Source organism: Myotis yumanensis, unplaced genomic scaffold, assembly GCF_028538775.1.
Source record: "Myotis yumanensis isolate MYYU_CA2020_CCGP unplaced genomic scaffold, mMyoYum1.0.hap1 SCAF_2, whole genome shotgun sequence".
Lineage (NCBI taxonomy): Eukaryota > Metazoa > Chordata > Mammalia > Chiroptera > Vespertilionidae > Myotis > Myotis yumanensis.
The window spans coordinates 14618078-14643008 of NW_027223753.1; the positions used below are offsets into that span (position 1 = coordinate 14618078).

Genomic DNA, 24931 nt, shown 5'->3' on the forward strand with positions numbered 1-24931 from the left:
ATGAGAGAGAAACATCGATCAGCTGCCTCCTGCACACCCCCTACTGGGGATATGCCCGCAACCAAGGTAAATGCCCTTGACCGGAATCGAACCTGGGACACTTCAGTCTGCAGGTCGACACTCTATCCACTGAGCCAAACCGGTTAGGGCTCTAAAATAAATTTTTTAAAAATCCTCAGGTGAGGATTAAAAGAATAATAACAGCTATCCTAATAGCGATGCATTTGAAGGGTTTTAAGCAGGAGATATAATCAAACTTGCATTTTGTAAATAGTCACTATGACTACTGAGTGAGTAGATCTGCAATGGGTGAGGGCACTAAATGGCATTCTCAGGGGAGGCAGAGAAGGCACTGTCCCTGCCTTCAAGGGGCTCAGATTTTAGTGAGGGAGAGAACAGAGATGGTAAGTGTTCTGAATGATTCCGCAGCACTGACAATTTCCTGCATCATAACAGTTAAAGCACTACCCACAGAATTTGCTAACCTGTAGCTTGAAACCCAAAAATACTAGCATGGTATTAAATTAAATGACTTTCAAGACTTGTACACTGAAAACTACAAACTGCTCTCACATCCATGTTTCTCTCTCCCTTCCTCTTTCTAAAAATCAATTTCAAAAGAATGGTACGGGAAGTGAGGAAGAGAAAACCAAAGAAATTTCATTTTTTGTTCTGCATTAAAGAGGCATGACTGGCCCTTTTAAAACACAGAAACATAAAGCTATAAGCAGTCCACATAGAAACTGAGGAAAGAAAACTATAACATGTTTTTTGGTAGAAATCATTTGACATTAAAATTTATTTATTTGATTATATTTTAAAAAGCAGCACAGAATCACATCCATTTTCTTCATAGTATCACTGCACAGACTGAATTTCAGAGCCCTTAGTTGGCTTTGGAAACTTCTGAAGAACTATTAGTCTAGCATGCCTTTCTTTTCCCTCCAGGCTCTCCTGCTCTTTCAGGGGAGCTGGTGACAGTCGATGCTAAATAAATAGCATGTGGTTGAGCTTGCCAAACCCTTTAAACCTTCTCCCTTAGGCAACAAAATGAACTGGCTTATTCTTTACCCGAAGGCATTAAGCAAGCCGGTTATCAAACAGAGAATGGAGGGGAGATTCCACTGTAGATAATGTCCAAAGTTCGGGAAGAATGGACTCAGAGAGCTTTAACTGGTTAGTTCCTTCTTCTGCTGATGAGAGAGGTATGCCAGCAAGGTGGCTCAGATTTTTGATCCACTGATAGAGCAGTGCACTCAGTTCCTTTGATTAAGGTACGTAGGAAAAGCCATCTCTGGGTAGAGAGGAGTAGGTTATTTCAAGAAGAAAATCAAAACTGAGCAGCAGGCAGTGTTGCTTTCCTCTTGAACTCCAATGATCACTCCACGCCCATCATCTTTATGGTCCACGCAAACTCAACTGGAAGAGCAGAGGGTGGTAACTGGGGCAGATAAACGAGGAGACCTCCGGGTGGATTTGTGGACCACTTCAGATCTTTCTGGATTCCCAGCATCGTTACCTGAAGAAAGCAAAAGGCAATGGGAAAACATTAATGCATTAATGAGGACAGAATATGGTCTGAACATGGTGGAAAACAACCAAGCTGGGCCCGGGAAGGGAAGACCATCCAAAACAGTGGTCGCCAACCTTTCGGACCTCACGGACCACCAGGGGTCCACCAGTTGGTCTAAAAGGGGAATAAATATGGGAGGAACCTGGGGGAGGAGGAAGTAGAGAAGACCTGCCAATTCCTTTTTAAAAAGTTACATCTTTGAAAGGATTGAGGCCCCTTACCTGTGTAGCGGAGGTAGTTTTGGGGGATTTAAGGCTTAAGACTCCATTTTCTGGCCAGTTCAGGAAAATGGCATAAACAGCTGATTCTTTTGAGGTATACCTGGGAAAAAGAAGCATCAGTATCAAAGACACCTGGCTTGTTATCCTGACACCTAAGGTTATTACACATAACCTTATACACTCCCCTTCCTATGATCTACGAACCCCAAGCCTTGTGCCTGTCACTGATATGAGGACGCACTCATAACTCAATACCAATTAAGGTCTATGGGAAGAAAGCTGCCTCTTTCTGGTGATATCTTCTGTTTTCACTCTCTATTGCAGCGGTTCTCAACCTGTGGATCGCAACCCCTTTGGGGGTCGAACGACCCTTTCACAGGGGTCACCTAAGACCATCGGAAAACACATATTGAATATATAATTACCTATTGTTTTGTGATTAATCACTATGCTTTAATTATGTTCAATTTGTAACAATGAAAATACATCCTGCATATCAGATATTTACATTACGATTCATAACAGTAGCAAAATGACAGTTATGAAGTAGCAACGAAAATAATTTTATGGTTGGGGGTCACCACAACATGAGGACCTGTATTAAAGGGTCACGGCATTCGGAAGGTTGAGAACCATTGCTCTATGGGGTTACAAGTTTTCTTGAAAATTTTTAAACTCTTATACCAGTTATTTCACACTGAGGCCTTCTGCCTTATCATTCAAATAGTTTTTCAACTCCAAGTCCATGTGAAAACACCAGAGGGTATAACAAGGACAAGATGTGCAATGAAGACAAATTTGTAATTCTGAGATTTCATGCTTAGAGAAGAGGATGAAAATCACTAACCGGAAGCTCATCTGAAACAGGAATGGCCATGTTTCCCCTGATCCAAGGACCTACGCTCTATGATATAACACTAGCAGATTTATTAACTCATTGTATATGCCTGGCACTCTGCTGGAAGCTTTACATACATTATCTCATTTAATCCTCACAGTAGCTCTAAGAAGAATCATCACCCCATTTTGCAGTTGATCAAATAACTAGATCCACAATTCCAAGTATGAATCATGACTTCCGCATTTACTAGCTCTGTGATCCTAGGCAAGTTATAGTACTGCTCTGGGCCCTCTTTCTCATTTGTAATATGGAGATAATAACAGTATCCATCTGGTGGGCTTGTTGAGGGGATGAAATGGGTACAAAGAATTTAGAATGGAGCCTTACACATTGTAGTTGCTATACAACTATTAGCTAGTCCTATTTTTAATTAGACCGTGTAAAGTATCAAGTAAACTGACTGATGTTTTTTGATGCTTTTTGCACCAAGTCTATCCCCACCCTAACTAGTGAAAGATATCCCGGTGGCTTAAGCCATAAACTGGGGTACAAATGAATAGCAAAAGAACAGCTTGTGGGTGTCAAGACGACTTCCAGTGCGGCTTCTAACCTTGTGGACCAAGGAGATGCCAGGTCAGGATGGGCACCATCCCGCTCTCACACACAACAGAAGACAGGACTCACCATACAGATTCGTTCTTTTCCAATTGTACCCTCCATGGTTTAGAGGCATAGATGGCCTCCCCACTGATGCTCAGCCACTGCCCAACGGCGAGCAGCCTTTCTTGGAAGATGGGAACGATCAGTCCGTCTTTAGTTGGCCCAATGTTGAGAAGATAGTTTCCTCCCAAACTTACTGTCTGGACCAGTTCCTGGAAAGAGTGGAAACAATGAAATCCTACTTATGAATTCCAAGCCTGGCGCAATGCCTAGAACACACTGATATTAAGAGAAGAAAAAGAATCTAGGGCACCTTCTCTCCCTGCTTTGTGAATGTCCTTTACCCTTTTGAAAATACTATATATTTTTGTCACTATAAAAGCAAGACAGATTATATAAGAAAACTGAAAAATCCTGCTACAAGATGGAGAAACATATAAACTTGAACTCCAGGGAGTGATCACGGGCACTTCCCTGGGAGACTGCCCTTCCATGGTGCCGCAGGCAGTGGGAAGGGTCCTGTGTCAGAAGCACAGAGGACGAGCAGGAGCTGAGAACAAAGCACTCGGCCATGAAGGGATCACATGGAGCCATACAGAGAGAATATGGCGGTCAGAGGGAAGAGGTTTAGAAGCGGTGCTGTGGAGACTTTGTGGAGATTGAAGAGATCTGAAGAATTTCAGGACTCTCTGTATGTGATGGGCTATAAACGTATATGCTGCCCTGTCGGGAAAACATGCTATAGGGATACAGTAGTCCCCCCCTTATCCACCGTTTCGTGTTCCATGGTTTCAGTTACCCATGGTCAACCGCAGCCTGAACATATTAAATGGGAAAACTCTAGAAATAAACAATTCATAAGGTTTAAGTTGCACTCCGTTCTGAGTACCTCACTTCATCTCATCAAGTAAGCATCAAGTCATTTCGCATCATCACAAGAAGAAAAGTGAGTACAATATAGTCAGATATTTGGGGAAACCAAATTCTTTGGACATAACTTTCATTATAGGATATTGTTCTATTTTATCATTAGTTGTTGTTAATCTCTTACTGTTCCTAATTTATAAATTAAACTTTACCATAGGTATGTATAGTTTAGGGAAAACAGGGTTTGGTACTATCCTGGGTTTCAGGCATCCACTGGGGGTCTTAGAACATATCCCTGAGAATAAAGCATTAACCCATATAAAATTGATAAACATTTTAATGTTTAAGGACAACCCCCAAATCTACTTAACTATCCGTTATGGTTGAAAGAAATTGAAACAACCTAATGTCCAACTGAAGATAACCCTGGGAAGAACATGTCTGTACATAAAACTCTCTTCTGTAATTACAATGATTCCCTTAGGACAGACTGCTCTGAGTATGTCCAATAACCCAAAGGGCTCTATCCACCTGCACGTTCACCCACCATGCTGCCACCACGCTCAGGCAGAAGGCTGGTTTGAGATGGCAGTTAAGAAATAGTTAACTCGAGGAACCAAGATGGCGGCGTAGGGAGCGGACCTGTGTGTGCTGCTCTCTCACAGCATCATTGAAACTATCAACTATGAAGTAAACAACCGCCACTCAGAACCATGGGGAAGTTGGCCCAGTGGGAGATCTACAACTGGAGGAAAAGAAAGAAGCGCAGTGAGACCGAGTGGGAGCTACGGAGGCACCAAAACCAGAGGTACGCAGTCACACGCCACGCGGGCTGCAAATGGATTCTCGGTTTTTTACGAACCCTCGAATCCTCTGGGCTTGCTCGGGGTGGGTCTCTGAGGCCTCAGATCCCACAGGGAGAGGCGGCCACGGCCTTGCAGTGGTCGGAGAGCGAGGGAAGCTCTGATACGCGGCTGCTCGCCGGCACCGAGGGACAAGAAGTCCTGGTGTCCCGGGGAGGCGAGGGGCGCGGAGACGCCGCCATCGCTATTTCATCCATGCTGGTGACTCCCTGTGACCCCGCCCTACCCTCAGGGCTGTGCCAGAGGCACAAGAGGGAATGACTGTGCTTTTACAAACTCTCAAATCCACTGAGCTGGTTCAGGCGGGTCTCTGAGGCCCCAGGCCCCAAGGCGAGAGACGGCACGGCCTTCCAGCAGTCAGGAAGCGAGGGAGGCTCTGGCGCTGGGCTGCTCGCCGGCATTGGGGGACGCAAAGTCCTGGTGTCCTGGATAGGCAAGGGGCCACTGAGTCTCCGCCCCGGCGACTCCCTGTGATCCCGCCCTACGCAATTTACATTCCCATCTGGGCTGGGCCAGACCCACAAGTAGAAGCGCCTTTTCTTCTGCAAACTTTCAAATCCACTGAGCTGGTTCAGGCGGGATCATGAAGCACCAGACCCTACGGGGAGAGGCAGCACGGCCTTGCAGCCATCAGAAAGCGAGGGAGACTCTGTTGCACAGCTGCTCGCCGGCACTGGGGGACACAAAGCCCTGGCAGAGAGTCAAGGGGCCGCGGAGACTCAGCCAGTGCTATTTGCTCCGCCATGGCGACTCCCTGAGTCTCAGCCTTAATCAATTTACATCCCCATCCAAGCTGTGCCAGGTGCACAAAAAGACCCACCTGCGCTTTTGCAGCCTATCCCAACAAATTGCAGACTTCAACTGCTCGCAGCCATGAGAGACACACTCAAGAAGCAGACCCAGGAGAACCAGGATGGCGGCATAAGGAAGAGACCTGTGCGTGCTACCTCGCACAACAACATCGAAACTACCAAATATCAGACAAACACCTATCATACAGAACCATGGGAAACTTGGCCCAGTGGAAGCTCTACAACTGGAAGGAGAGAAAGAACATTGAGACTGAGTAAGATGTGACACCAAGTACAGAGCCCAACCCAACAAACTGCAGATTTCAACTCCTCGCATAGAAAGAAGCACATAGAGACTGAGTAGGATGTGCTGAAGCACCAAGTACAGAGCCCATCCCAGCAGGCTGCAGATTTCAGCTCCTTACATCTGGGAGGGACGCAATCGGGGGGCAGAGTCGGGTCCGGGGCCGGCCAGGGCTGGGCCTGACTCGGCCGGCACTGTGGAACTGCTGTACCAGCAAGCCCACAAACATGCCCACTGGTCCCAGTCTCTGGTGGGGCGCTGCGGGACAGCAGACAAGCAATCTGTGCACTTGGTGGAGGGCAGGAGCGCTGGATGTGCAACCACCAGGAATACCTGGAGATTTTGTCTAGTGGGGAGCCGCCGGCAGGGGACAGAGGGCCAAACTTCCTGTTTCCCCGGTAAGGCTGGGATGGCCCCGGTGAGGTTGAAACGGTCCCGGTGTGGTAGGGACGACCCCGGTCAGGTCGAAACGGCCCCGGTGTGGTAGGGACGACCCCGGCGAGGTTGAAACAGCCCCCGTGAGGTAGGGACGACCCCAGTCAGGTCGAAACGGCCCCGGCGTGGTAGGGACAACCCCAGTCAGGTTGAAACGGCCCCCGTGAGGTAGGGACGACCCCGGTGAGGTTGAAACAGCCCCCGTGAGGTAGGGACGACCCCAGTCAGGTCGAAACGGCCCCGGCGTGGTAGGGACAACCCCGGTCAGGTTGAAACGGCCCCGGTGTGGTAGGGACAACCCTGGTCAGGTTGAAACAGCCCCGGTGTGGTAGGGACGACCCCGGTGAGGTTGAAACAGCCCCCGCGAGGTAGGGACGACCCCAGTCAGGTCGAAACGGCCCCGGCGTGGTAGGGACAACCCCGGTCAGGTTGAAACGGCCCCCGTGAGGTAGGGACGACCCCAGTCAGGTCGAAACGGCCCCGGTGTGGTAGGGACAACTCCGGTCAGGTTGAAACAGCCCCGGTGTGGTAGGGACAACCCCGGTGAGGTTGAAACAGCCCCCGAGAGGTAGGGACGACCCCAGTCAGGTCGAAACGGCCCCGGTGTGGTAGGGACGACCCCGGTGAGGTTGAAACAGCCCCCGTGAGGTAGGGACGACCCCAGTCAGGTCGTAACGGCCCCGGCGTGGTAGGGACAACCCCGGTCAGGTTGAAACGGCCCCCGTGAGGTAGGGACGACCCCGGTGAGGTTGAAACAGCCCCCGCGAGGTAGGGACGACCCCAGTCAGGTCGAAACGGCCCCAGCGTGGTAGGGACAACCCCGGTCAGGTTGAAACGGCCCCGGTGTGGTAGGGACAACCCCGGACAGGTTGAAACAGCCCCGGTGTGGTAGGGACAACCCCGGTGAGGTTGAAACGGCCCCCGTGAGGTAGGGACGACCCCAGTCAGGTCGAAACGGCCCCGGCGTGGTAGGGACAACCCCGGTCAGGTTGAAACGGCCCCGGTGTGGTAGGGACAACCCCGGTCAGGTTGAAACAGCCCCGGTGTGGTAGGGACAACCCCGGTGAGGTTGAAACGGCCCCCGTGAGGTAGGGACGACCCCAGTCAGGTCGAAACGGCCCCGGTGTGGTAGGGACGACCCCGGTGATGTTGAAACAGCCCCCGTGAGGTAGGGACGACCCCAGTCAGGTCGAAACGGCCCCGGTGTGGTAGGGACGACCCCGGTGAGGTTGAAACAGCCCCCGTGAGGTAGGGACGACCCCAGTCAGGTCGAAACGGCCCCGGCGTGGTAGGGACAACCCCGGTCAGGTTGAAACGGCCCCCGTGAGGTAGGGACGACCCCGGTGAGGTTGAAACGGCCCCCGTGAGGTAGGGACGACCCCAGTCAGGTCGAAACGGCCCCGGTGTGGTAGGGACGACCCCGGTGAGGTTGAAACAGCCCCCGTGAGGTAGGGACGACCCCAGTCAGGTCGAAACGGCCCCGGCGTGGTAGGGACAACCCCGGTCAGGTTGAAACGGCCCCCGTGAGGTAGGGACGACCCCGGTGAGGTTGAAACAGCCCCCGCGAGGTAGGGACGACCCCAGTCAGGTCGAAACGGCCCCGGTGTGGTAGGGACAACTCCGGTCAGGTTGAAACAGCCCCGGTGTGGTAGGGACAACCCCGGTGAGGTTGAAACGGCCCCCGTGAGGTAGGGACGACCCCAGTCAGGTCGAAACGGCCCCGGCGTGGTAGGGACAACCCCGGTCAGGTTGAAACGGCCCCCGTGAGGTAGGGACAACCCCGGTCAGGTTGAAACGGCCCCCGTGAGGTAGGGACGACCCCAGTCAGGTCGAAACGGCCCCGGTGTGGTAGGGACGACCCCGGTCAGGTTGAAACGGCCCCCGTGAGGTAGGGACGACCCCAGTCAGGTCGAAACGGCCCCGGCGTGGTAGGGACAACCCCGGTCAGGTTGAAACGGCCCCCGTGAGGTAGGGACGACCCCGGCGAGGTTGAAACAGCCCCCGTGAGGTAGGGACGACCCCAGTCAGGTCGAAACGGCCCCGGCGTGGTAGGGACAACCCAGGTCAGGTCGAAACAGCCCCGGTGTGGTAGGGACAACCCCGGTGAGGTTGAAACGGCCCCCGTGAGGTAGGGACGACCCCAGTCAGGTCGAAACGGCCCCAGCGTGGTAGGGACAACCCCGGTCAGGTTGAAACGGCCCCCGTGAGGTAGCGACGACCCCAGTCAGGTCGAAACGGCCCCGGTGTGGTAGGGACAACCCCGGTCAGGATGAAACAGCCCCGGTGTGGGAGGGACAACCCCAGTCAGGTTGAAACGGCCCTGGTGTGGTAGGGACGACCCCGGTGAGGTTGAAACGGCCCCCGTGAGGTAGGGACGACCCCGGTGAGGTTGAAACGGCCCTGGTGAGGCTCAGACGGCCCTGGTGAGGTTGAGACTACTCCAGTGAGGTTGGGACAAATAAAGGGGACCAGTATGGACTGATGAACAGGTGTAGATACAGAAGCAGAGCAACATGGAACAGAATGTTAAACTACAATGGGGAGCCTGGGGAGGGTTGGGGGGGGGATTAAGAGACCAACTGAAGGACTTATATGCATGCATATAAGATTAACCAATGGACACAAGACACGGGGCGGGGGGGGGGCGGGGGGTAGGGGCCGGGGGAATGTCATGGGGGGGGAAAAAGGAGACATATGTAATACTCTTTGTAATACTTTAAGAAATAAAAATTATAAAAAAAAAAAAAAAAAAAAAAAAAAAAAAGAAATAGTTAACTCATGCCCAGCTGGTGTGGCTCAGTGGTTGAGTGTCAACATATGAACCAGGAGGTCATGGTTCGATTTCTGGTCAGGGCACATGTCTGGGTTGTGGGCTCGATCCCCAGTAGGGGGTGTGCAGGAGGCAGCCAATAAGTGATTCTCTCTTATCATTGATGTTTCTATCCCTCTCTCCCTTCTTCTCTGAAAAAAAAAAAAAGGAAAGAAAGAGCTAACTCACAGGTGTCTTACCGAAATGATTTCCGATTCACTTGCAACTTCAGAGATCGACATAGTGCGACGGTAGCCCCAGGACCGCTTGTCTATGGACGTGCACATCTCCCACTTGTGATTTGGCAAACTTGACGGCTGGAATTTATCTGCACAGTTGTAGTATCCCCCATGGTGACAGGAACAGTTAAAACCCCATCGGTCGTTTACCACTACTTCATCCTAAAGGAGGAAAGAGTACTGGGTCATCAAGGGTGAACCCCTCATCTTCCTTACATAACGCAGTGCGATAAATTAAGAACCTATTTGGAAGCAAAGAACAGACTTAGCCTAGAGCAGTAGTTCTCAACTGGGGCCCTATTGCCCGGCGAGGATTTTGGCAAAGCCTAGAGACATTCTGGGTTGTCACAACTGGGGTGGTACTACTGCCATCTAGAGGCCAGGATAGTGTTGGCGGCCAGGGATGGTGTTAAACTTTTTCAATATAAAGGACAGCCTCATCACAACAAAGAAATATCAGCCCTAAAAGTCAACAGTGCAGAGGCTGAGAAACCCTGGTCAAGCGATCTATAATGTTAGAGCTGGAAGAGCTGGTTTTAAAGATCATCTTGGAAACCATTTATGTGTTTCTCTCACATCAGTATCTCTCTCTGTCTTTCCCTCTCTCTCACTCCTAAAAATCAATGGAAAAATATCCTCGGGTGAGGATTAAAAAAAAAGAATTAAAGAAGAAAAATAAAGTTTATGCTTCAAGGAAGGGGAAAAAAGAATTAAAAGAGAAATCCTTTTCTTAAAATATATTTTTATTGATTTCAGAGAGGAAGGAAGAGGGAAAGAGAGATAGAAACATCAATGAGAGAATCATCGATTGGCTGCTTTAAAGGAGAAATATTTAATATCCATTACGTCCCTGGGTCCCTAGCACCCCCATGGTGATGTTGTTATTACTCCAGATCTTGTCTCCTTATACTGTCTTGTATCACAACAGATAAATAAGACATAAGTCATATAATCACATACCTTAACTGGGCTGTCATTGTAGAGCCAAGAAAGAAAATCTGTGGAGTTCCAGTAAGAATCAGGACTTTCCCAGTCTCCATCAGACCAAATCAAGTCAGGTTTATACCTGAAAGACATGCAATTAGAACAAAGTTTATTACCTGAATCCATTCACAAAAGTCTTATCAATCATTTTTTGCAACACATACTTATAAATCTTCTTTCACCTTTTTTTCTTCAAATCCTCACCCAGGGATACATTTTTATTGATTTCAGAGAGAGGAAGGGAGGAGGGAGGGAGGGAGGGAGGGAGGGGGAGAGAGGAAGGGAGGGAGGGAGGGAGGGAGGGAGGGAGGGAGAGAGAGAGAGAGAGAGAGAAAGAGAAACCTTGGTTGGTTATCTTTCAGATGCACCCCAATTGGGGATCAAATCCACAATACGGGTATGTGCCCTGACTAAGAATCGAACCTGTAACTTTTTGGTGTACAGAACGATGCTCCAACCAACCGAGCCACACCAACCTGGGCTCACCAATTTTGAAAGTACCATAAAATTACCACAGTGCAGAGAATGTGGGAAACTAAAGAGACAGAAACAACCACACAAAATGCCCCTGCTGTCATAACCATTGTTCAATACACAGCATTTTGGTATATTTTCCCCTAATCTTTTTTTTTTAATGTCTTTTTAAAAAGTAGAGTTGTAATCAGTATTATACAATTTGGTCTCCTTCTAGCAACTAATTCCAACTAAAAGAATGGTGTTTCAGGACTACAGGATTGAGGTTTCTGCTTTTAAGATGCATTAAGAGCCCTGGCTGGTGTGCTCAGTGGTTAGAGTGTCGGCCCATGCACCACAGGGTCACAGGTTTGAGTCCCAATCAAGGGCGTGTACCTAGGTTTGCAGGTTCCATCCCCCGGCCCAGTTGGGGCGCATGCAGGAGTCAACTGGTCTCACATCAATGTTTCTCCCCGCCCCTCTCCCTCCCTCCCTCCCTCCCTTTCCTTCCTTCCTTCCATTCAGGAAAAATATCCTTGGGTGAGGAATAACAACAACAACAACAACAAGATGTATTAAGAGCCTGAACTATTCTGCCCAATCCATTTTTTTTGGACAACTATCCAAAGCTTCGACCATAAAGGGTTTATAGAACCCCCTGGCCACAGCTGCCCCTTTCGCATGTCATTACTCTGAGCCTTCTGAGGTGTGAGAGTGAGTATATACCTATAAGATAAGCATTATTAGTCCCACCTTAGGGAGCAGGAATCTGACGTTCAGCAGGGCAATTTGTTTTAGGTGAAAACGCATGTAAGCAAACAAGAACTGGAACTCAAATGTAAATCTGCCTGCTGCCAACTCCTATCCTGTACTCCATAACTAGGACAGCAAATAGACTCCAGGAAAAAGAATGCCAGTGTAAGAGGCAAAACAGAGGAATCTGTGTTTTACTGTGTACGAGAAACTGTACGAGCATTTTATATTCATTGCCTCATTAGTTCTTACAATGATCCCATGGTGTATATTATCCCCATTTCTCAGATAAATAAAAAGATCTAGAAAATTACATAGTTTGCTCAAGGCCACACTGCCAGTAAGAAAAAAGAACTGGATTTCAGATCCAGGTCTGACTCTAAGCCTCTGCTGGTGTCTTACGACTGTACTATTTCCTTAGAGAAGTCATCTTGCCCTAGTGGGTTTGGTTCATTGGATAGAGTGTCTGCGGACTGAAGGGTCCCGGGTTTGATTCCGGTCAAGGGCACATGCCTGGGTTGCAGGCTTGATCCCTAATAGGGGGTGTGCAGGAGGCAGCCGATCAATGATTCTCTCTCATCACTGATGTTTCTATGTCTCTCCCTCTCCCATCCTCTCTGAAATCAATACAAATATATTTAGAAAAAAGAAAAAAATAGAAGTCATCTGGATGCAAGGAGGGTCCGAGTCCCTACCCCTGTAATCCCCCTAAAATGAGTATCCAGGTAGAGATAGCTGCCTCTTAAGCAATCAAGTGCGAGAAGGGCAAATAGGAATGAAACAAGATGAAGACAAATCCCAAAGTGAAAGTGGTCATTTTAAGTATCTATAATAATAAAAGCGTAATATGCTAATTAGACTAGATGTCCTTCTGGAAGACCTTCTGGACAAAGCTGGGGCTGTGAGGGAAGCCCGGGTCCTGGGTGCCTGCCGGCGGCCAGAGGGAAGCCTGGGTCCTGGGTGCCAGAGGGAAGCTGGTGCCGGCAGCCAGGGGAAGGAAGACCTACTCTTGGGCCTCTAGTAACAATAATAACATTTATGCTGTTCAGCACAGTGACAGATACTGTTCACATATTACTCTGAGCCCCATAAGAAGGCATCCTTAGCCCTGCTTTATGGTGAGACTCAGAGGCTCAGAAGGGTGATCTGGTTAAGGCTTGTAAGTAAGGAGAGCCAGGATTCAAAGGCAAATCTGCCGGATGCCAAGTCCCAGGCAGCTCGAGGGCCCATTAGACACTGTTGCCTCTCCAAGGTCAGACAAAGAAATGGCCCGCAAGGACGGAACTGAAGTTCTGACTTACTACCACCTGGGATCTGTGTGCTTCAATTTATAAAGGTAATATGACCACATTACGGAGTTCTGAAGAGTAGGAGGAAAAATATTCTTTGTCTCAATACAACCACCACTTTTATTATTCTGATGTCCTCTAGATTTTTTTCATATTCCACCTTTTCTCCTTTCCCCCCAACTTCTCTGATTTCATTGAGAAAAGTAATAAGGCCAAAAACATTTCTGTATTTTACCTGTTCACAAGTTCATATAGCTCTGGCATTGTTTTCCCAAAGACAAAATACTGTGTTTTGAAGCCATTTTTCTTATCAAGTAGGTAGAGTGGATGGAACCATTCGAAGAGTGAGTGATACAGTCCGTAGCGTATGTTCCTTAAACAGAAAAACAGGTTAGCAACTGTCATTAAGCAAAGAAAAAATAGTTTATTTAAAAACAATCAGTGAAATGCACCCCTGAGGGCATGGGGGGGGTGTCCAAAACCATTAACTTAAAAATGATCTCTTCATTCACAACCAATTACAATGATTGGGTGTACTATGTTTTTGATAGTACACATAACTACTTTTTATACATACATATCTTGACATCAAATGTCATTTAAACCATCTTTTAACTTTATAAAAAATATATATTTTTATTGATTTTAGAGAGAGAGAGAGGGAGAGATAGAAACATTAATGATGAGAGAGAATCATTGATCGGCTGCCTCCCGCACTCCCACCACTGGGGATCAAGCCTGCAACCTGGGTATGTGCCCTTGACTAGAATCAAACCCAGGACCCTTCACTGGAGGCCAACACTCTATCCACTGAGCCAAATCAGCTAGGGCATCTTTTAACTTTTAAGTCAATTATCTCAATACCATATAGTCCATTTAAAAATGTTTTATCTGTCAAGCATAAGACGACGTATTGAAGAAATATTGGAAAGCCTTCCAACCCAGGTCCTTTTCCAGTGTCTGATGGACGCAGGGACCAGGTCTCGCATCTTTGTGTCCCCCTTCATTGTCAACACAGATTTTTGTCGGCATTCAGGGAAGGTTTGGGTAAATGACAGATCAAGAGGGAACTAAAAAGGGCAGTTAAAGCAGCAAAAAGTTAAGGAGTCACTGGGTTGATTCTAACTAATGGGGGTGGGGTGGGAGTGGGGAGAGACTGACCAAAGAACTTATATGAATATATGCATAATCCATGGACACAGACAATAGCGTGGTGAAGGCCTGAGGGGGGTGGGGGGGTGTAGGTGGGTCAATGGTTTCTTGTTTTATTTTTCTAAGATTGACTAATAGTTTTTATTGATTTCAGAGAGAGGAAGGGAGAGGGAGAGATAGAAACATCAATGATGAGAGAGAATTATCGATTGGCTGCTTCCTGCATGCCTCCTATTGGGGACTGAGCCCCCAACCCGGGCATGTGCCCTGACTTGGAATGGAACTGTGACCGCCTGGCTCATAGATTGATGCTCAACCACTGAGCAACACGGGCTGGGCTTGACTAATAGTTTTTAACATACCCAAAGGGAAATACAGTTAAAGTGACCTATTTTCAAACACAAGAAAGCTTGTTTTGAGTTAAGACTGGTGAGTGTTACAGAAACATTATGATGCAAGTAAGAAGTAAGGTATATTGTAATGGCACAGATAAGACAGAAAGAACTGAAGTTGTTTCATATGACTCAGGAACTAAACAGATTCAAAGAAGATAAAAATCAAGAACCCTAAAGCCTGGATCTAATCAACACCTCAGAGTTTTACAGCACGACTGTTATCTAAGCACATCATAGGGAAACTGAATCTTGAACAGGTGACAAGAGTCAGCATTCTTAAGGGGCCAGGTAGTATTTTAGGCTGTGCAGGCCTTGGGGTCTCTAACCTAACTCACAACACGTAAATGAATGAGCATAGCTATGTTCCAATCAAACTTCATTGACACAAACAGGCAGCTGGCCCACCCCTTAAATAGCATATCAAGTTTGCCAAATCACAACAGAGCTGAGAGTGGGCATGGCACAAATACCACTTTCCTCCTTACAGGCAAATATACTCAGAACTGTGGGGTCCAAAACCAGAATACCTGAGTTCAAATCCCACCTCTGCCACTTCCTAGCTCATTGATCTTGGGAAGCTACCTTTTTTTTTTTTTTTAAATATATCTTTATTGTGGAAAGTATTACACCTCCACCCCACCAGGCCTTCACCACACTATTGTCTGTGTCCATGGATTATGCATGTAAGTTTTTTGGTCAATCTCTCTCCACGCCCATCCCCCATTAGTTAGAATCAACCCAGTGGCTCCTTCACTTTTTGCTGCTTTAACTGCCCTTGTCAGTTCCCTCTTGATCTGTCGTTTACCCAAACCTTCCCTGAATGCCGACAAAGATCTGTGTTGACAATGAAGGGGGACACAAAGATGCGAGACCTGGTCCCTGCCATTCATCAGACACTGGAAAAGGATCTGGGTTGGAAGGCTTTCCAGAAAGAATCCTTCTCAGAGGACAAATGGGCCACTGTGGTCTTTGCTAGGTATCCTTCACCCAACCAGACAGAGCCATGAATGTCTCTGATGGTGTCACCTTTGGTCACATAAAAACAGCCAAGCATCAAACACTGCCAACTCAGGTACTCGCTGAATGCAAACTTAGAAAACACACGAGTACAGAAGGTCTGGTACTCTGGACGGCTGTTAGGTCAGAAGCAATGATGGACTAACTACAGTGCACACACACCTCTTCCGGATGGCGGTTCCCAACTCACCAACCAAATCACGATGCGGCCCCACATCCTTGGCATTCCAGTTCCAAGACACCGAACTCGGCCAGTTTGTGAAGCCTTCGTGATGCTTTGTCGTCAGGACTACATACCTGCGGACATCAAAACCACATGAGCAAAGAAAGTGGGCAGTGGGCCACGAGCATGAACTTACCCAGCAGGGCTGCGGCATAGGAAATGGAGGGAGAACTGGCTGTTTGAATGTGGAGCGGAGATACAGCGACCACCAACTGTAAATGTGTCTCAAGACCAAAACACAAAGCAGGCAACTCCACAGAATAGAACAGATTATTATGACAGGGTAATTTAGTTACAGGGATGGAGGGTCAGGGTGGATAGACAACCCTGGTAGTTCTGTGCAGCTCATTCTCCACTGGTTCAGTTATTATAGTGAATGTTTTTAGTACAGCTGATCTACTAATGACTGACAAGGCACAGGGCCTAACAATGCCTTATGAGCCAGGAACCCTACCTCCTAGTGGTCTTATGATGGAAACTTGCTTAGAATTGACACCGACACCTAGTTTGACATAGGTCTCTGCTGCTGTACCATTCTGTCCACTTACTGACAAGAATCTTTATGATTACACTAGAGGGCCGGTGCACAAAATTTGTGCACAGGAGGGGGGGGGGTCCCCTTAGCCCAGCCTGCACCCTCTCCAATCTGGGACCCCTTGGGGGATGTCCGACTGCCCAGTTTAGGCCCATTCCCAGGGATCGGGCCTAAAATGGCAGTTGGACATCTCTCTCACAATCCTGGACCGCTGGCTCCTAATCGCTCACCTGCCTGCCTGCCTGGTCGCCCCTCACTGCCTCTGCATGATGGCCTGGTCGCCCCTATCTGCCCCCCGTGCCGGCCTGGTCGCCCTTAACTGCACCCCTTCCGCTGGCCTGGTCACCCCCAACTGCCCCCCCTGCTGGCCTGGTCACCCCAACTGTCCCCTCTGTCAGCCAGGTCGCCCCTCACAGCCCCCCGCGGGCCTGGTCACCCCACGCAGCCTGCTTGTTCAGTCGTTGGTCGTCCCTTACTAACCCCCCTGCCGGCCTGGTTGTAGGCAGCCATCTTGTGAGGGCGTGAGGGTTAATTTACATATTACTTCTTCATTATATAGGATTGTATAGATTTATAGTACAGTAGTCATCTACACTAAATAAAAGACAAACATGCAAATTGACCATACCTTTGCTATGCCTTAAGCCACGCCCACCAGCCAATCAGAGTGACTATATGCAAATTAACCCAGCCAAGATGGCGGCTGGCAGCCACGGAGCTGGAGCAAGCAGGAGGCTTGGTTGCCCCAATGATGGAGGAAGCCAAGCTTCCCTGCCTGCCGTGGCGGCTCTGAGCTCCACTCAAAGCAACGAAGTTTCATGTATAGAAGGTAAATAAACTCCAGAATTAAAAAAAAAGAAAAAAAGGAGAAGCTGGGAGCTTCCGTTGCCAGGAGGCTTGGCCAGCCTGAAAACGGCCCTCAGCCCCTCACCCAGACTGGCCAGGCACCCCAGTGGGGACCCCCCCACCCTAAAGGGGGCGTGGCCAGCCTGAAAACAGCCATCAGCCCCTCACCCAGACTGGCCAAACCTCCATGGGGTGAGGGTCTCCACTGGGGGAGGGGGGCTTGACCAGCCTGAAAACAGCCATCAGCCCCTCACCCAGGCTGGCCAGGCACCCCAGTGGGGACCCCCACCCTGAAGGGGGTGTGACCAGCCTGCAAACACCCATCAGCCCCTCACCCAGGCTGGCCGGGCACCCCAGCGGGACCCCCACCCTGATCCGGGACACCCTTCAGGGCAAACCATCTGGCCCCCACCCATACACCAGGCCTCTATCCTATATAATAAAAGGGTAATATGCAAACTGACCCTAACAGCAGAACGACTGGGAATGACTGGTCACTATGACACACACTGACCACCAGGGGGCAGACGCTCAATGCAGGAGCTGCCCCCTGGTGGTCAGTGCGCTCCCACAGGGGGAGCTCTGCTCAGCCACAAGCAAGATTGATGGCTGCCAGTACAGCGGTGATGGTGGGAGCCTCTCCCACCTCCTCAGCAGCGCTAAGGATGTCCGACTGCAGCTTAGGCCTGCTTCCTGCTGGCAAGTGGACATCCCCTGAGGGCTGCTAGGCTGCCAGAGGGATGTCTGACTGCCAGCTTGGGCCCGATCCCTAGGGAGTGGGCCTAGCCAGCAGGTGAACATCCTCCGAGGGGTCCCAGACTGCAAAAGGGCATAGGCCAGACTGAGGGACCCCCCCAAGTGCACAAATTTTTGTGCACCGGGCCTCTAGTCTACATATATAAAAGCCTAAGTGACAACCGGATGACAGGCTGATAGTATGACACACACTGACCACCCACGTCAACACAGGAACTGCCCTCTGTGGTCAGTGCACTTCCACAGCCAACCTCCCCCAGCTGGCTGACCCGGATCGGCCCTAATCAGGACTGGGTGAGACCCCACCCATGCATGAACTATAAGACAGTGAATGCTGGCCAGGAACAGTTAGCTTGGTCAAAGTTAAAGCTTAAACATAGAGAGTGGAGGGCTTACAAAGATGGAGTCAGTTTGTTCACATCAACATTAGACACTCGCCTACAGGAAACATACGTGTGAGTTGCTGCAGCCACAGCTCCCCAGGGGTATTGCTCCAGGAATGGAAGCAAACTTGAGGAAACCACAGTCCTTAGTCTCCTGCCAAGCAGGGGCCCAGAGGGAAAAGATGTGCACCTTAGCTCTCATTCTTCAACCCTTCTAGGAATTAATGATTAGCTTTTCATTTCTTTTCTTTTCTTTTTTTTTTTTTTAAATATATTTTATTGATTTTTTACAGAGAGGCAGGGAGAGAGATAGAGAGTTAGAAACATCCATGAGAGAGAAACATTGATCAACTGCCTCCTGCACATCTCCCACTGGGGATGTGCCCACAACCCAGTTACATGCCCTTGACGGGAATTGAACCTGGGACCTTTCAGTCCGCAGGCCGACGCTCTATCCACTGAGCCAAACCGGTTTTGGCGATTAGCTTTTCTTAACCTTTGCTCTAAAGAAGAAAGAAATCTCTACTAGAAATAACAGATGACAGAAAAGTAAGCTATTTGTTTTACCAAGCCCACATGAATTGCCTCTCATTTATAGAAGTGACAAAAGTCCAAAAGAGCAGGGGAGAAAAGACAAGTGTTGAAATAACCACCACATTTCATTTGCTTTCATGGCAGAAAAAACCACGAGATAATTTAACCACTGGCTGGTGTGGGGAGCTCCAAGACTTTAAGGGCCAGATAGTATTTCAGGCTGTGAGGGCCACAACCCTTTTAAAATGTAAAAATCATTCTCATCTCATGGTACTTACAAAAACAGGCAGAGGACCAATCTCTCTGGCCAAGGTAAGCAGACTTTGGAGCCGTGAGATTTGGAGTCTAGGACAGTTCCCTTCCTCTGTCTGGGCTAGTCACCTGGTCCATGAAATAAGGGGTCTCGACAAAGGATGTTTCCAAGATTTTAATTTTTCTTTTCATTTTTAACTTATGGATCTCTATGGCTCCTAGAAGACAGAGAATACCTCCTCTGTTTATTCCAGCCTTATTATATCCCCATACATTTAATGGCAAACACTAAACGTCAGTTGTAATTTATTAGTATAAGGTACTATTTTTTATTGATTTGAAAGAGAGAGAGAAACATGGATTTGTTGTTCCACCCATTCATGCATTCACTGGTTGGTTCTTGAATGTGCTCTGATGGGGAATCCAACCCCCCACCTTGGCATACCAAGACGACACTCTTACCAAATGAGCCACCCGGCCAGGGCAGGACAAGGGATCTTAAAGTCTCAGAGAAACTGAAACCTGGAAGATGACTGAAGAGACGACGGTAGAGGACTGCTCTAAGCCAGGAGCCTGGAAACCTCCCTCTCTCCATTCTTAGTTTCCTCCAACCCCCATCACTCCCAGCAGTCACTACCCTACTAATCCTGAGGGTAACCACTCCCTGACTGGACACCTGGCCAGGTACTGCCCTAGAGGATTACTGCTTCAGGACTGGCCCCGGCCTTCCACAGCGCCCTGGGTCCCTGCCTCTCTCTTCCCCATCCCAGCACGCTACACTTTCGGTTCTCCCCACCACCCACACGCAAGCTCCAACAGCTCTCACGACAATGCACGCACTTCTTGAGCACTTGAATGTGCAAAGCACCGAGGAGGGCAGATGAATGAGAATCTGTGCTGTTGCCCAAACACAGTGCACACCAGAACGCCCCTCCCTTCCCCTTCCGGAGATAGTAAAGCTGAAAGGAACCAACACAATCCCTTTCCATAGGCATGGACTTTGGAGGCTGCAGGGAGGTGAAATGCCTTGGTCAAGTTCACAGTTGAACTAGGACCAGACTCCATGCCACGGGCTTACAGTCCTGGAGTCCCGATTTTCTTGTCAACCTGGAATGGACGATGAGATATCACGGAGCTCCATCCATTGAGGGCTTTCCCACCCACCACCTCCTTGAAACTTGTATTTCCTCCTAATTCCCAACCGGACGCACCCTCCCCTTATGATCAGGCATGTCACGTTCAATTCTGCATCCTACCGGGGACAACACTCATGACCCGGGGTATCTTAAGTCAGGCAGATGGCTGTGTGACCCGGGGCGAGTCGCCTAACCTCCCCACGCTCGGTTCCCACCAGCCTAACCCCCGCCCACTGCTCCGACCCCGGAGGAGGTGCGCCGCCCGCACCCGCGGCCACACTCACTTGGCTCCGGCGGCCTGGAAGAGGTTGGCCCAGTCCTCCGGGTCGAAGAAGCGCGCCGTGAACAGCGGCCCGAAGTCGGCGTAGCTGAAGCCGGGCGGGTAGTTGTCGCTCATGAAGCGCTGGTACTGCGGCGACCCCTCGCCCTTCCAGTGCCACCAGAACCACTCGCTGCCCCAGGCCGGCACCGAGAACACGCCCCAGTGCACGAACACCCCGAACTTGGCCTGGTCGAACCAGTCCGGCAGGGGCCGGGAGTCCAGACTCGGCCAGTCCGGGGTGTAGCGGCGCTGAGCCCCGAGCGCCCACTCGGCCGCTCCGAGAACCAGCAGCAGCCGCGGCAGCAGCGGCAGCCGGGCTCCCATCGCCCACGACTTCATCTCGGGCGACCACACTCCGACTCTTCGCCTCTGCCTCCACCATCCCCTCTCACCGCGCAGCTGCGGCGCGAGGCCCCGCCCACTCTGACTAATGATTGGCTCGGTAGGAAAAAGGGGCGGGTCAGCCCTGGCGGCTTGACTACCAAGTGTCTTCCCCTCTTAGTCCACCAGCCCTGTTGCGCCCTCTAGCGCTGAAAGGGAGAAAGACGCAAGGAGGCGTTGACAGCGCTTGGCTGGTGGTCTAATGACACTTCCGAAGAATTCATGGTGGGGTTCAGTCGTGGGAGTGATTCAACCGTGGGGTTGTAGAAGGCCGGGTGTGTACAGAGAACTGGGTGTAGTGCATTTGGCCGTGGGGAGTCAGAAGGGACTTTCTGAGCTGTAGTACAGAAGAGCAAGCCTGGAGGCGGGAATACCAGATGCAAAGGCATTGTTACAGTCCTGGTAGCAATAACGAAGTAAAATAATGCTGGTAGAAGCATTGTGAGGAGGGAGAACAGTGGGTGCTGAAAGGGGAAGAGCAGGGGTGAGCATCTGGCCTATCTAATACTTGCTTTGGGAATTCTAAAGCCATTCAAAGAACTTAACACCTAATTGGAAAAATGGGACCCATGGACATACAAACACCACAAAGGAACGTTTTTAGAGTAGTAGGGTAAGAACATTAAGAGCCCCGAGTCCTACAGCGTAAGGAATATAGTAATAAATATTGTAATAACTATGTGTGGTCCCAGGTGGGTTCTAGAATTATCGGGTGGAATCACTTCATACATGATATAACTGTCTAACTAACCACTATACTATACTCCTGAAACTAATATAAAATTATGTTGAATGCCAACTGTAATTTTAAAATAAAATAAAATAAAATAAAAAGAGTCCCAGGCCCTAGGAGTACCTGTGTGAACATTGTCTGGCAGGGAGGTCACCAAGTCCTCTACAACCTGCGTGTGCTGTGCATGCTGAGACAGGAGGTGAGGCCATCAGGTGTGGAAAGTACAATGACCCTAAGTGGCACCGCCAGTCCCTACGTATCAGTGAGAGAACTGCAGCAGGGAATTTGGGATCCTCTACACAACCCCCTTTCCTACTCTCTCCATTTGAGGGAGGAGAAAACTGAGACCCAGAGAGAGGATAGAAGTTGATCAAGATGATGCAGCTAGTTGAGCTCAGAGGTGGGACCAGAACCCAGGTCTCCAGATGTGGAATTTGTGCCTCTCCACATGCTGCTTCTCTCTTGCACCCCGGGAGGGGACAGCGCCTGTGTTGACCGAACCAAGCACTTCCTCATCCTAGGAGTTGTAAGGAAATACAAAGGCAATTGCTGAATAAACAGCTATTCTAATCTGCAAGGTAAGGCTAAAATATTGTCCAAAACAGTAAGCACAGACACCTTAAAAAAAACAAAACCAAGCCCATCTTCACACACTTTCTAATGTTCAGAGTAATGGTCTTTGATGTTATAGAACTCATCTTGGGGAAGACGAAATGGGACATTGTGACCTTCATTTCTCCTTAACCTTGTGAAAATTAATAAGCAGAAACCTCTTTTAAAATGGAGTCAGGAGGCTAGAAGGGAAAACTCTCGCTCACATGCCACTCAATGCATACTATTAACCCCAACGGGACAGACATACCTTGCAACTACAATAGGAAGTGATAACTACCTGAGCACAAGAAAGAAAAGACTCCGCCTTGCCCTGTAACAGCTCAGCCAATGGGAGCTTGCCATAACTCAGCCAATGAAAAATCTCCGTACTTCAAACTTCTAGTTTCCTCCGATTAACTCTTCATTTACAGCAGTCCTTCCGAAGTCCATCAAAGAGCAGTCCTCTCCTTTGTTTCTCTGGATTTGAGCATGGCTTGCCATTAGACTGCAGGTCCTGAGTTGCAATTCTTTATTGTTCCTGAATAAACCCATTTTGCTGGAGAAATATCGGACTGTCCATTTGTTAAAAGTCAACATCCTCATAACCAAAATGCAAATTTGCAGGAGCAGGTGAGAGACACTGTGATAGACTGGACAATATTAGAAGTTGGGAAGCTGGGTTTCTTGCACGAGACACCACCTAATGGGGTCTCCTTGGGCAAGTCTCGTCCACAGTCTGGGCCCATTTCCTCCTCTAAACAATGGGGCAGTTCTCAGTGTTATCCAGGTGCCTTATCCCCTTGCTCTCCTCCTTCAGAAACTCCAGATCTTTACTTAAAGCTGAAATAGGAGATTGTGAAAGGAGAGAGGTAGAAAGTCTGGAAGTGCATTTAATTCCATGACGTTTAAGCTCTATATTTATTACAGAAATATTTACTGAGTATCAATTTATGCCAGGCACTTGGGCATTGTCTTTGCTAACATGAGAAAAGAAAGGCATGCCCCAACTTTAAGGAATCACACATTTACCTTTAAAAAACTATGCCATTTCAACTGGGTTCAATAGTGTCCCCCAGAACTTCATGTCTACCCAGAACCTGTGAGTGTTGCCTTACTTGGAAATAGAGTCTTTGTAGTTGTAACTTGTTAAGTTTAGATGAAATCATACTGGATTAAGAGTGTGCCTTAATCCAATGATTGGTGTCCTTAAAAGAAGACACCAAGAGACAGAGGGGTTGGGGAGACTACATGAATACACAGGCACGGATGGGAGTTATGTTGCCACAGACCAAGGAACACCAGAAGCTGCCAGAAGTCGGATGAGGCAAGAAAGGACTTTTCTGCTTGAACCTCTGAAGGGAGCATGGCCCTGCCAACACCTTGATTTTGGACTTCCAGCCTCCAGAACTGTGGAAGAATACATTTCTGTTGTTTTAAGGCACTTAATCTATGGGAAAATGTTACTGGAAACTAACACAGGGCACAAAAAGAAGTACATTGAGAAATAATGATGATTTAAGGTTGTAGCAATCTGTACTTCTCATGAAGCTGAGTTTGACTGAACTAGGTCAAGACGGCAGGCTTTGGAGTCAAAGAGAACGGGTTTGGAAACCCCAGCTCTGGGTACGTATTAGCGGTGTGGCCTCAGGCGACTGATTTTGCCTCTTAGAAGTTTCCTCATGTGTAAAATGAGGATACCAAATCCTCATCCAGTTACTGTGAAGCTAAATGAAATACCTCATTTAAAAGTACTTACCCCCCCCCCCCAAATAAAAGAGCAAAGTACTTAGCCCAGCCCTGACCTGTATTTCACAGCGGTTAGAGCACCAGCCTGTGCACCAAAGGGTTGAGGGTTCGATTCCCAGTCAAGGGCACGTACCTCGGTTGCAGGTTTGATGCCTGGCCCCAGTTGGGGCACGTGCAGGAGGCAACCTATTGATGTATCTCTCTCATATTGATGTTTCTCTCTCTCTCCCTCCCTCCTTTCCACTCTCCCTAAAAAATCAAAGGAAAAAAATATTCTCAGGTAAGGATTAACTAACTAACTAACTAATAAATAAATAATTTTTTTAAAAAAGTACTTAGCCTAGTGCCTGGCCCATAGTAAAGACTCACTACAAGTCAGCCGGCATTTATGACCAGAGCACCTAGTACAGTGATGGCGAACCTATGACACGCATGTCAGAGGTGACACGCGAACTCATTTTTTTGGTTGATTTTTCTTTGTTAAATGGCATTTAAATATATAAAATAAATATCAAAAATATCTCTTTGTTTTACTATGGTTGCAAATATAAAAAAATTTCTAGATGTGACACAGCACCAGAGTTAAGTTAGGGTTTTTCAAAATGCTGACACGCTGAGCTCAAATGGTTCGCCATCACGGACCTAGTATTGCCTCAATTAATCCTTATCACACGACCCTAACAATCCTTGATTTCTTTCATTGTACTGCCCTTGTTGGTCTTCTTTATTTATTTATTCTCTCCGCACCAGAGTGGAGACTGTAAGCCCCATTAGACAGGGGCAGAGTCTCATTTATGGGTGGACATCCAGGCCTTAGCACAGACCCTGGCCTGTATTATGAGAT

At 48.6% G+C, this 24931-nt stretch overlaps 1 protein-coding gene across 1 annotated transcript; it reads right to left on the reverse strand.

Moving 5' to 3' along the window:
* Positions 1 to 767: 767 nt before the first annotated feature.
* On the reverse strand, positions 768 to 21015 carry FUCA1 (alpha-L-fucosidase 1). The gene is made up of 8 exons (XM_070404345.1): positions 20596 to 21015; positions 15809 to 15943; positions 13318 to 13455; positions 10564 to 10669; positions 9565 to 9765; positions 3320 to 3507; positions 1795 to 1894; positions 768 to 1519 (listed from the first exon to the last, which is right to left on the reverse strand). Exons 1-8 carry the CDS (start codon positions 20970 to 20972, stop codon positions 1379 to 1381), a joined length of 1386 nt encoding a protein of 461 aa, XP_070260446.1. The 5' UTR covers positions 20973 to 21015; the 3' UTR covers positions 768 to 1378.
* Between the last annotated feature and the right edge of the window lie 3916 nt (positions 21016 to 24931).